This window comes from Macaca thibetana, chromosome 4 (assembly GCF_024542745.1).
Source record: "Macaca thibetana thibetana isolate TM-01 chromosome 4, ASM2454274v1, whole genome shotgun sequence".
NCBI lineage: Eukaryota > Metazoa > Chordata > Mammalia > Primates > Cercopithecidae > Macaca > Macaca thibetana.
This window is the reverse complement of record NC_065581.1, coordinates 10,738,148-10,750,730: the sequence shown is the minus strand read 5'-3', so window position 1 is coordinate 10,750,730 and position 12,583 is coordinate 10,738,148. Positions and strand designations below refer to the sequence as shown.

General features: G+C 47.6%; 1 protein-coding gene across 5 annotated transcripts; it reads right to left on the bottom strand.

The window, feature by feature from the left end:
- Window positions 1–3,163: 3,163 nt before the first annotated feature.
- On the bottom strand, window positions 3,164–12,224 carry TMEM14B (transmembrane protein 14B). 5 transcript variants are annotated; one of them, XM_050789616.1, is made up of 6 exons: window positions 12,120–12,224; window positions 10,441–10,507; window positions 10,037–10,113; window positions 9,055–9,156; window positions 5,036–5,126; window positions 3,164–3,494 (listed from the first exon to the last, which is right to left on the bottom strand). In XM_050789616.1, the coding sequence occupies exons 2-6, from the start codon at window positions 10,461–10,463 to the stop codon at window positions 3,443–3,445; spliced, it is 345 nt and encodes a 114-aa protein (XP_050645573.1). In that variant the 5' UTR covers window positions 10,464–10,507; window positions 12,120–12,224; the 3' UTR covers window positions 3,164–3,442. The 5 variants fall into 5 exon arrangements, with proteins under 5 accessions (XP_050645573.1, XP_050645572.1, XP_050645569.1 ...); XM_050789615.1 differs by lacking the exon at window positions 3,164–3,494 and adding an exon at window positions 10,817–10,974 and having other exon boundaries at window positions 4,888–5,126; window positions 12,103–12,224; XM_050789612.1 differs by lacking the exon at window positions 3,164–3,494 and adding an exon at window positions 10,817–10,974 and having other exon boundaries at window positions 4,888–5,126.
- Between the last annotated feature and the right edge of the window lie 359 nt (window positions 12,225–12,583).

The following is a 12,583-nucleotide window of genomic DNA, read 5'->3' as shown; positions in this document are numbered from 1 at the left end:
AGGTTTTAACTAAAGAAAACCTGTCTTTGACTGCAAAGCCACGTTTCATGTTTCTTTCTTCTTTCTTCAACTCTTACAGGCATGACTATGGTCAGTGAGCCAATTCTAGTCCATTGCCTGTTTTTGTGCAGACAGCAAGCTAAGAATGGATTTGCATTTAGAAATGGTTGAAAAAAATCAATATAAGACTACTATTTTGTGATATGTAGAAATCATATGAAATCCAGATTTCAGGGCCCATACGTACAGTTTTATTGGAACAGTTACACTCATTTACCAATTGGCTATGGCTGCTTTCATTCTACAAAGGCAGAGGTGAGCAGCTGGGACGCAGATGGGCTGCGAAGCCTAAACTACTATCTGGTCCTTTACAGAATAAGTTTGCAGACTTTCAGCTTAACGTGTCAAAAAGATTTTTAAAAAGTTCACTTCCACAGTTAGCCACCGCTAGTGGGAGGGTAAATTGGTGCATTTTCTTCTGAGGGCAATCACAGTTTTAAATGCTGAGATGCTCTGACTCAGCATTGAGGAATGTAACCTACAGATTCCTTTGCACATGTTCATGGGGATTTCCATGAGGGTATTTCTTGGTACACCATCCTTTGTAATATCAAAGGCCTCCCAAAGTGTTGGGATTACAGGCGTGAGCCACTGCTCCCGGCTATCAAAGACATTAAACAAGACATATTTCTATCAGTAGGGGAATGGTAAACTAAATAGTAAACATCCGTACAACTTAAAAGCCATTATAAAGAATTAGATCTTGGCCCGGAGCGGTGGCTCACGCCTGTAATTCCAGCACTTTGGGAGGCAAGGCGGGTGGATCACCTGAGGTCAGGAGTTCAAGACCAGCCTGGCCAACATGGTGAAACCCCATCTCTACTAAAAATACAAAAAAAGCCGGGTATGGTGGTGCACACCTGTAATCCCAGCTACTCAGGAGGATGAGGCAGGAGAATCGCTTGAACCCGGTAGGTGGAGGTTGCAATGAGCTGATATCGCATCATTGCACTCCAGCTTGGGCAACAAGAGCCATACTCCATTTCAAAAAAAAAAAAAAATTAGATCCCAAAGGAAAGGGTTGAACCCAGCTGTGCTACAGAGTTTCATGCCTTTGAGGCACTGTACGTATATTGTTCCCTCTATCCGAGACATTTGCCCTTCCTTACCTATGAATTCCTCATAGACAACTCACAAAAGGAGTTCATGTCAACTGACTCATGAATCAACTGACAAGGCTCAGTTTAACTATTGGTTCCTTTGTGAAGCCTCCCTTGACTCCCTAAACAGAAATGCCCACTCCCCTCCTTGTGCCCCCACAGTAATAGGGATCTACCTCCATTATACACTTATTTCTCTACTGCCTTTGTTTAGACGTCCGCCTCCTCCACTAGACTCCAAAAGGGCAAGCACCATGGCTTGTTCTTTGCACTGCTAGGACCCAGCGCAACCCTTAGCAGTAAATACTCCGGGACCTTTGCAGAGAAGCAGGGACGAGGGGACTTGGCAAGGGCTATGAAGACCTCCTGCCTCTCATCTGCGGGCAGCCTTAGAATTTTCCAGGTTGATTGCTGAGGACCAAATAGTCACACAGGGATCTACTTAGCACCTAAACTAATTCCTACCTTCAGGGAACCTTGTCATTCAGGATTCAGGTGCTCCTCTAGGACTGAAGGTGGCAAAACTGTGTGCCCTTTGGAAACACTCCATGACACATGAAAAAAGGGCCAACATTGAGACTCAAACTCTTAGCTATGGAAGCCTGGGAGGCTGGTAGTTTTGGATGGTCTATGGCCTTCTGATGCCTCTACCACTGCAACACAAGTGCCCTCAATTGTCCAGAGTCCTATAAAAAAGGATGGAAAACTAGGATCACCATCAAGGGGCTTATGCAAATACATAAAGTGTCTGAACTATACTCTAAACTCAACCAGTATCAGTTAGGGGAAATCAGTAGCAAATACCTTTTTTTTTTTTTTTGAGACAAGAGTCTCGCTCTGTCGCCCAGGTCGGAGTGCAGCGGCGCGATCTCAGCTCGCTGCAGCCACCGCCTCCCGGGTTCAAGCAATTCTCCTGCCTCAGCCTCCTGAGTAGCTGGGATTACAGGTGCATGTCACCACACCCAGCTAATTTTTGAATTTTTAGTGGAGACAGGGTTTCACCGTGTTGGCCAGGCTGGTCTCAAATTCCTGACCTTGTAATCCACCCACCTCGGCCTCCCAACGTGTTGGGATTACAGGTGTGAGCCACCGCGCCCAGCTCCTTACCTTTTTAAACGGAATGAAAACTAAAGCAAGGGGCACCAGATTAATTCTTCATATTGAAACATGAATAAAGTAAACTAAAAACGTACCAGTATCCAGCAAATGTGTCCAATGTAGAGACCAAATTAGGTGATTCAAGCTCTAGATGGGTCTTCCAGTTTCACAATTACATATGAACTAATTAACAACAACAACAAAAAATCACACTTTTTTTGCTACAGTCCTAATCTTAGAAATCCTCAGTGGCTAGGTACAGTGGCTCATGCTCATTAGCCACGACTTTGGGAAGCTAAGGAGAGAGGATCGCTTGAGGCCAGGAGTTTGATACCAGCCTGGGCAAGAGCAAGACGGCATCTCTACAAAAACATAAAATAAGTTAGCGAGGTGGTATGCACCAGTAGTACCAGCTATTCAGGAGGCTGAGGTGGGAGGACTGAACCCAAGAGTTTGAGGTTACAGTGAGATATAGTTGTACCACTGCACTCCAGGCTAGGTGATGGAAAAAGTCCCTGTCTCTTAAAAAACAAAAAAAATCCTCAGAGATCATTTTGAAACAAGCTTCAGTGCAATGTACAATCAAATAACTTTCCTTGGTCCTTAAATTTCTCAAAATAGGTAATTTCTAAATATCAACAAAATACTTTCAAGTTGCTATATCTTGCGGCTAGCACCATGTCATTCTATGAACTAGACCAGCTCTGGCAATGAAGACACCATAGGAAATATTATTTATAGTAAACTTTATTTTCAATGATATTTCACTTAACATAATTTCAAAGTCAGTCTGTGGTCTAAGATGAGCAGAAGAACAGATACTCTATTTTTTCACACTGTTCCTCTGAGCACGGAATGGGGTTTCAGGGTTCTCAATGTCAACACCTAACATTTTACCCTTGAGATTTACCTATAGATACAGAAAGAAGAGAACATCAATATACAAGAATCGATCTCTGTGAGGGTCTCAATAAGCTCATGTTACATCCTCTTTATAACCTCTGTAGGGTTATAATGGTAACAACTGATTTTCCACCCCTCCGCCAAGTTTGGTGTCTTTTTTTTTTTTTTTAGGTAAAATGTCAAATGCAAAAATGCTGCACTTATTTCTCTTAATACATTGAAAATAGGGGAAGATGCAGATTTTTAATCCTTCATGAGTCCAAGCTGGAACATGACTTCTGCTAATCAGCTGTCATCAACATACGAACTCCAACTTTGGCAGCCATCAGCAAACTGTTTAAAAGAAACAAGATAGAAAACGTCAGGTAAAGGACAGAACAGGCAACTATGTTTTTAAGGAACTAAACTCTGCAGGTTCCTCACAACTGTGTGGGGGAGGAGGTACTAAGGCAAGAGTGGTCAGAGGTAAAATTTCCATCCCTGGAGGAACCAGAGAAAAAGCAAGCCAAGGGACAGTCTCATACTGAGGTCTTAAAATAGCACACATGAGCTGGATCCTAATCCAACTGCCAATAATTTGAAGAGATGAAGAAATGGACACAAGAGAGAGCAAGGCCGCCCCACCCTCAGGGATCTGATTAATGGTCGAAGCTCCAGCCTCTCAGTTTACTGCTCTAGACCTTGCTCCACATTGACTCTTTTGCTTCAGGTATAAAATATTGGCCGGGCGCGGTGGCTCAAGCCTGTAATCCCAGCACTTTGGGAGGCCGAGACGGGCGGATCACGAGGTCAGGAGATCAAGACCATCCTGGCTAACAAGGTGAAACCCCGTCTCTACTAAAAAATACAAAAAATAGCCGGGCGAGGTGGCGGGAGCCTGTAGTCCCAGCTACTCGGGAGGCTGAGGCAGGAGAATGGCGTAAACCCGGGAGGTGGAGCTTGCAGTGAGCTGAGATCCGGCCGCTGCACTCCAGCCTGGGCGACAGAGCCAGACTCCGTCTCAAAAAAAAAAAAAAAAAAAAAAAAAAATTACACTGGCAGCGTCGCAACTACGAGAGTAGAGTATGCAATCTTTCTCCAAAACAGGTTTGTTAAAATTCCCCTGCCTTCAGGATGTCTTTATCACACTTAATAACCGATTTTTTTTTCTTTTTTTTGAGACGGAGTCTCACTCACCCTGTTGCCCAGGTTGGAGTGCAGCGGCACGATTTCAACTGACTGCAACCTCCGCCTCACCAGTTCAAGCGAGTCTCCTGCCTCGACCTCCCGAGTAGCTGGGATTACAAGCATGCACCACCGCGCCCAGCTAATTTTTGTATTTTTCATAGAGAGGAGTTTCACCATGTTGGACAGGCTAGTCTCGAACTCCTGACCTCAAGTGATATGCCCGCCATGGCCTCTCACAGTGCTGGGATTACAGGTGTGAGCCACTGTGCCTGGCCTACAACTAAATTTTTTTAAAACCACAATTTGGTTTACGTATTATAATCAAAATTAGAAAACAGGATTCAATCAAAATTCCCTTCTAGTAAAATTTTCTATAAAAGACACCTACACATCTAAGAAATATGGGACCCCCACACATTCCCCGCAAGTCACACAAAAGGTTGCAGTCATAGCTTTGCACTAAAACTTCTGCCACCATACAGGGAGGAGCTAGGACCAGAGAAAGCCATCTCCAGAGTGAATGGATATACTCATGTCATTGTGACATTAAATCAACCATTGTTTTTGAAGCATCTCCTATTAGTGTATAAATCAAATGTCAGCTGATGCATAGCATCAGATATCCTGAAACAAGTTAGGTTTTGAATGCATAAAGTATCCTGGGGAATAAACTGAACTCTACATGGTAAAGTAACAAATGAAAGTACCTGGCACCTGCAATTAAACCTACAGGCATGACTTTTCCATAGTAGTAGGATCTCAATCCCAAAACACCAACAAAAGTAACAGATGTAGCAGCTGAAAAAGATACAAAGAAGGGTCAAAACTCATTACATCTTCTACGCAGGGGAATCAGAAGTGGACCAAGCCCCACCCATCTCTCAAGGGTCACACCTCATCCTATGCTTATTCCTCCTTCTCCAAGTAGGGGTAGATTACTGGCTGCCCACATCCTATGCGTCCAAGTACCAATATTGGCCAAACAGGGCCCTTCACAGCCTGGGCCCTGCCTGCCCTTCCAGCCTCATCTCTTACCACTTCTGCAAAACCCCCCCTTTAGCCATCAATGTGTTAGTTTTCTCCAAAATGCTGCTGTTTCTCACACCCTGCAGACACTATTTCCTCTACCCTGCACGCAATTCCCACTGGGTAACTGTCAAAGCACCTACTACATGTCAAGCGCTGTGCTAGGTGCTGGAGAATACAAAGGTAATTGTAACTGTCTTTGCCCTTTTACAGTGCTTCAGGTCTGATGGGACAGACTTTAAACAATCACACAAAGAAAACCAAGGTACAATTTGTGCTTCAGGTATAATTGATGCTACACAAAAAAGCTCAACAGGGGATCAACCTATTCAGGGAGATCATGCAAGGCTTTTAGCCAAGGAAGTGAAGACTGGCTGAGATCTGAAATTACAGGAGTTAATAAGCTGAAGGATGGGAAGGCCCTTTCCAGGCAGAGGGGACAGTATATGCAGAGGCCCGGTGGTTGACAGGGAGCGTGGCACATTCACCCTAAATGGGCACTGTGGCACAGAAGTCAAGATGCAGTTTGCAAGTAAGAGGGGCCAGGCCACATGGAGCCTTGAAGGCCATACTAGGGATTGGGTTTTCATCCTAAGAGCAATGAGAAGCTATTAAAGGCTACTAAGCAGAAAGATGCATGAACAGAGTTGCATTATTATTATTTTTTGAGACAGTCTCACTCTGCAACACAGGCTGGAGTGCAGTGGCATGATCTCAGCTCACTACAACCTCTACCTCCCCGGTTCAAGCAATCCTCAAGTCTCAGCCTCCCAAGTAGCTGAGACTACAGGCACCTGGCACCATGCCCGGCTAATTTTTTTTTAATTTTAGTAGAGATGGGATTTCATCATGTTGTCCAGGGTGGTCTGAAACTCCTGAGTTCAGGCAGTCCACCTGCCTTAGCCTCCCAAAGTGCTAGGACTACAGGCGTCAGCCACTGCACCCGGCCCAGAGTTGCATTTTGAAAGCATAATTCTAGCTGTACCATACAGAACAAACTTCAGGGAAACTAGAGGGTACATGGGGATACCAGCTAAGGAACATCCTTGGGAATGCAGGTAAGAAAGAGGGGATAACTGGGACTAGGATGATGGTTGTGCAGATGAAAAAGAGGACAACTCAGGATAAGGGCCGGAAATAGTGTTGACAAGACCTGCTGATGGATTAGTCAGAAAGGGGGCGGTGGAGGGGAAAGAGAGCAATCAAGACCCGAATGGATGGAGAACAGAAGACAGGAGGAGTGTGTGGCCATGAGGTTAGGTCTGGGCAGATTCCTAGAGACATCTGAAGGAAAGTGGGCAAATGAATACATGAGAATCCAGCCTGGAGGAGAGAGAAATTTGTGTCATTTGTGTATTGGTGGAAATTAAAGGCATAGGCTTTGATGGTACTTATAAACTGTCAAGTGAGTAGACAAAAAGAGCCTGAAGAACTTCAATGTCTAGTGGCCAAAAAGGAAAATGAGTTGCCAAAAGAAAATGAGAGAATAAAAAGGGAAACCAGGAGAATGGAAAATGATTGGTCAACCATGCTGAGAACTGCTAAATGGCCAAGTAAAATGAGGACTGAAAAATGTAGATTGGATTTTGTACAAACACAGGTCACTGGCAGCCTCAGGGAGAGCTGTTCCACAAACACAGGGACAGAAACGGAGACTGAGATGGGCTGATCATGTGTGATGGGAAAGGAAGCATAAATGATCTTTTTTTTTTTTTGAAACGGAGTCTCGCTCCTGTTGCCCAGGCTGGAGTACAGTGGCTTCATCTCGGCTCACTGCAACCACCACCTCCCAGGTTCAAGCAATTGTCCTGTCTCAGCCTCCCGAGTAGCTGGGATTACAGGTGCCAGCCACCACGCCCGGCTAATTTTGTATTTTTAGTAGAGACGGGGGTTTCTCCATGTTGGTCAGACTGGTCTCGAACTCCCGACCTCAGGTGATCCACCTGCCTCGGTCTCCCTAACTGCTGGGATTACAGGCGTGAGCCACCACGCCCAGCTGCATAAATGATCTTTAAGAAGTGTTTGGTCTACCACCATACCGCCCTGAACACGCTCGATCTTGTCTGCTCCCAAAAGCTAAGCAAAGTCGGTCCTGCATGGTACTTGGATGGGAGAATACCACCCCACCTTGGGGAAAATACCAGGTGCTGTAGGTTTCTGGCCTCCCATTTCCTCCCTCTTGCCCTCTTGGCTGGGCATGGTGCCTCACGGCTGTAATCCCAGCACTTTGGGAGGCCGAGGCGGGCAGATCACCTGAGGTCAGGAGTTCCAGACCAGCCTGGACATAGCGAAACCCCGTATCTGCTAAAAATACAAAAATCAGCCTGAAGTGGTGGGAGGTGCCTGTAATCCCAGCTACCTAGAAGGCTGAGGCGGGAGAAGCGCTCGAACCCAAGAGGCGGAGGTTGCAGTGAGCCAAGACCGCGCCACTGCACTCCAGCCTGGGCAACACAGTGAGACTCTGTCTCAAAAAAAAAAAAAAAAAAGTTTATGAAGAGGAAAGAGACAAGCACATCTGAATATCAATGGGGGGGATCCACCTAAAAGGAGGAATACAAATACAAGACAGGATCCTTGCCAGTGTAAAGGTCTGGAGAAGGTCAGGGAGAAGACACTCAGAGCACAGAGGAGGACACTGGTGTTGGAGAGGAGGGAAAACAGGACGAGGTGAGGCTTGGAGATTAAAGGTTCCAGGGAGTCCCCACCTGATGGCTGCTGTTTTTTCTCTACAATAGGCATGAGGTCATTTGCTGAGTGGAGCAGGATCAGAGAAAGGGAAAAAGCAGGCTCAAAGTCATTCTGCAGCATGAGGGAGGGAGCTGTTAGGCAGAGCTGCGACCTGGACGCACCTCCTTCCCCAGCACACCCCATTAGCCATCACTGACCTTCCTTCCCAACCCCGGCTGATGGGTACAGATCACACGGCTTCTCCCTCCCACATGGCACTCACTCTCACACGGGGTTTGTGGAGACAGTGAGGAACCCACACTCCCAGCAGCGTCTGACACATGGGTGGAGCCCCACAGAAATGTGCTGAAAGCCACCCTGATAAGAAGGACTCCTCGGTCCCCCACCCCACTCACTGTCCATGCTGCTCAGAGGGTACATTTCCAGTCCTGCTTCTATGCTCATGTCTTACTTCCCCAGTGAAGTCAGTTGAAAGCTCCTGGAAGGCATGGCCTATGTCTTACATATTTATTTAGCTGACTGCTAAAGAGGTGATTTTCAAACGGGAAAAATGCAACGTGGATGCAAACCTAACCCAGATGTGTGATATTGTAGTGATGCTGAGGCCAATGGTTTTCAGCGGAAAACCTCAACGGTTGACACATATTTGTCTTACACAAGTTTAATGCTAATTTTACTGGGTAAATACGGGTAACACAAGTTTGATGCTAATTCTACTAGGTAAACACTGAAAATAAGGCCCACAGAGGAGGGAAGATTTTCTGAGAGTCACAAAATTCATGAGGTATGGAAATCTTTCCATATTCTCTACATAAATGATAAACAGGAACCCGGACAATTCCCGCCACCCTTCTCCTATTTTCAAACTTTCTGAGGACTTGGACTTGGAGAAGCAGTGAAACTGTAGTAAATTAAGTGTGAAGAACTCGCTCCATTCCACCAAACCAGGGTCGTTTGGAAAAGAGTATTGCAGATACACGACTGCCCTAAGGAGATGCTGAAGCAGACATACCTAGGAAAACCCAAACGTTCCTTGGATCCTGAGACATCTGGTAAGAACCCAGGCCAGCGAGGCTGCCGAAGAGCAGCCCTGCAGCCAGGGACGCCACCCTTCCTAGAGGGAAGCAAACACAGCTTGCATTGTAATGTCAGGCACTTATTTCACTAACAGAATCCACCAGACCCCCTGCCCTACAAAGGAGGACAGCACAGAGAACTCTCAACACAGCTCATAGCCAAGGTGGACTCAAGCAGGAAGATGTTTCGGGGAGTGTGCTATCTTCTCAGAGAAGTCAGGGTCTTCCCACCCCATTTTTCTCTCCTCTGATAAGCAGGGCACTTCCATCTAAGGAAAGGAAAGAAGGCCATCTTCCCTCCTTAGATGGAACTAGTGGCTAGTGGCTAGGCCTTCTTTCTAAACAGGCCTGATCAACCATGAAGGGCTGGAACTGTGTACAGGCAGGACCTCCAGCAAATCACAAAAGGAGAGGGAAATAGGGCCAGGTGGTTAAAAAAAATAGAAGACCAGGACAATAAGAATTCTGGTGCAGGGGTTTGGGTGGGAATGCAGGCAAGGACTAGGGGGCAGAAACAAGCACAGCCACTCACACACCCCTGCCTGGCCTAATGAGGAGACTTCAAAATACCAGTCTGTGTAGACCAGAGGTTTCCTCCTACCTGAGCCCAGAGATGGCACTTGGGGGTCGTGGCTGATGCACGGTAGTCAATGATAATAACAAACTACAACCACCCCTGCCTATCTTTAGATAAAGAGGCAAAAACAAGTAATTCCACAAGAGGCCTGGCTCAGCTTCACCAGGTAACCGCAAGGCAAGTGCAGGAGCTGCAACACTGACAAGGAAGCCTGCACTCCAGCTTGGGGACCAACAGCAAACCTGAATGAAATGAGCTTGCTTCTCAGGGGTACCCGGGCACTCACATTTCACTGGAACAACGTGAAGATGTTAAGAGGCTAAGTAACAACAAAACCATACCTGTTTTTACATAGCCAACGATCCCACCAGAAACAACCACTGCTGTGTAGCCAAAGCCAAACCAATGCAAAGGCACTCTGAAAACACGAGAGAGAAGTCAGTGTTAACCGGGCTTTAAAAACAAACCATATTGTCATAGGATGGGACTAAAAGGTCATCATTCCCCACAGGTTCTATCACTGAAAATAAGGCCCACAGAGGTTGGATGACTTTCTGAGAGTCACACAACTCAGCAAAGCCAGAGCTGGGACTCAAACCCAAGTCTCTGGCCCACAGGTCCAGTGATCCTCCCATCTCCCACGCAATCCCAGGCAGTCTACTCTTAGGGTTCTTTTCAGCTGAGGAAAGGAACTCTGGTTTCCAGAAGCTCCTGGCTATTCCATACCCATTTCCTGTCCACTCACAATGGGAAGGGGCTCTTCTCCATTCTTCTCTTCTCAGTCCAGAAAGGAGACTACCCTAGGCCTGCATCTGGGGAAAACAAGCTGCATCAGTAGTGGTTAAAAGCACAGCTCTCCAGCAGTCCGAAAGAAGTGTGTCCAACCCGCAAGCTACGCAACCTAAGTCTCAGTATCCTTCACATACCATGAGGATAACACTGGTACCAATTTCCTGGGGCTGTTGTGAGCATTCAACGTATGACACATGCAAAGGTGCTTAGCACACAGTAACGCTGAACAGATGCCGATCATTTTACATAGGCCCACAGGAAACTCAGCCAAGATCCACTGACCAACTCTATAATCAGGGAATGTGTTAGCCATTTCATCAAGTACTCACGTTATCACTAAATCGGAAAGCAAATACTCCCGTGCCCTTAATCCAACTACTTTCATGTCTCTTTCGGGGGGAGGCAGGGGTGTTGCTTTTCGTCCCCGCTGCAACAGCCAATTTCAATACTCAAGTTTTTTAGAAACTTCTGCATCCAACTCACAGTTCTTGTTAGGAGGGCAGAAGAGGGGGTAAAATATATGAAAACTCAGGTCAAAATCACATGTGACATTGCAACCTTGGAAAAACAGCTGGTATTTTCTTACGGAAAAGTATCCTGTATGCAGCGAGCCTAACAAGATGGAAAGCAATGCATACCCCGTTTATTCTGTTTAAAGAATTAGGCCAGGCAAGGTGGCTCACGCCTGTAATCCCAGTACTTTGGGAGGCCCAAGCAGGCGGATCACCTGAGGTTAGGAGTTCGAGAACAGCTTGGCCAACATGGTGAAACCCATATTCTATTAAAAAAAAAAAAAAAAAAAAAATCGGGCATGGTGGCGTGCACCTGTAATCCCAGCTACTTGGGAGGCTGAGGTGGGAAAATGGCTTGAGCCCAGGAGGCAGAGGCTGCAATGACACATATTCAGGCTACTGCACTCCAGGCTGGGCAACACAGCGAGACGCTCCCCCCACCCCCCCCAAAAAAAAAGAAAGAATTAAGCTCCCATAAAATGGGGAAGGGCTTAAGGCTTGGGATCTTGCCCACATTTCTTTTTTTTTTTTGAGGCGGAGTCTCGCTCTGTCGCCCAGGCTGGAGTGCAGTGGCCCGATCTCAGCTCACTGCAAGCTCCGCCTCCCGGGTTTACGCCATTCTCGTGCCTCAGTCTCTGGAGTAGCTGGGACTACAGGCGCCCGTCACCTCGCCCGGCTAGTTTTTTGTATTTCTTAGTAGAGACGGGGTTTCACGGTGTTAGCCAGGATGGTCTCGATCTCCTGACCTCGTGATCCGCCCGTCTCGGCCTCCCAAAGTGCTGGGATTACAGGCTTGAGCCACCGCGCCCGGCCTTGCCCACACTTCTTAACTCGAGGCGGCACTGAGTAAGGGAGGCTTTTAAAGAGATGGAGAAACAAAACCACCAGGAAACGGGGCAACACTATGCGACATGGGTAGGCCTTTCCCTCAGGAGCTCAGGGACTCCGCCCATCCACAGCTTCTTTCAAGACATGCAGGAAATACCGACGAGAAAAGCACCGACCACACGGCCTAAAGGCCCGGCTGAATCGGCAAGACGAAAAGCAGAAGACCGTGAAACTCCTAAATCATCCCTAAAAGTGGCAGAAAATAATAACCATACTCCCCAAGGATCCGCACCGATCTCCCGAAGGCCCGCGCGGTCCACAAGCGCGCACAAGCCGCGAGGCACAGCAGCCAGGTCTCGCCGGAAACGCATTTGCGTCCGCGCTGCGTCCCTGGAGCGCGGCAGGGCGGGGAGAAAGGCGGGGCGTCGTGTCTCCTGCGCAGTGTCCTGGGAGAGGGGAGAGCGGAGAATGGAGACTGTGGGGGCGGGGCTTGAGCTGCCGAATAGCCGCACGCGCCAGGCATCCCGGGGGCGGGGAGTGGGACGGTGCCTAGCCGCGAGTGCCGAAGGCGGGGAACGGGGCGGGGAATCTCTGTGCTTCCTCAGTCCCCAGGCCCAGCACCTGCAGGGCCGACCAGCTCCACTCCCAGGTCCAATCCTGAGTGGCCAAAAGCCGGAAACCCGGAGCTGGAATTGGGTCTTGCACAAGCTGGACCACGTAAGCTGGGCCAGGCCAGAGGTGGAGGCCACCGCTGCG

Bases quoted from the DNA above. Each gene is read 5' to 3' on its own strand.
- TMEM14B (XM_050789615.1), bottom strand. From the start codon at position 10,463: ATGGAGAAGAGCCCCTTCCCATT. The intron at 9,157-10,036 runs GTATGGTTTTGT...GCTTCCCTCTAG, and splicing joins CGTTGGCTATGTAAAAACAG to GAAGGGTGGCGTCCCTGGCT. The intron at 5,127-9,054 runs GTATGTCTGCTT...TATCTTTTTCAG, and splicing joins GAACGTTTGGGTTTTCCTAG to CTGCTACATCTGTTACTTTT.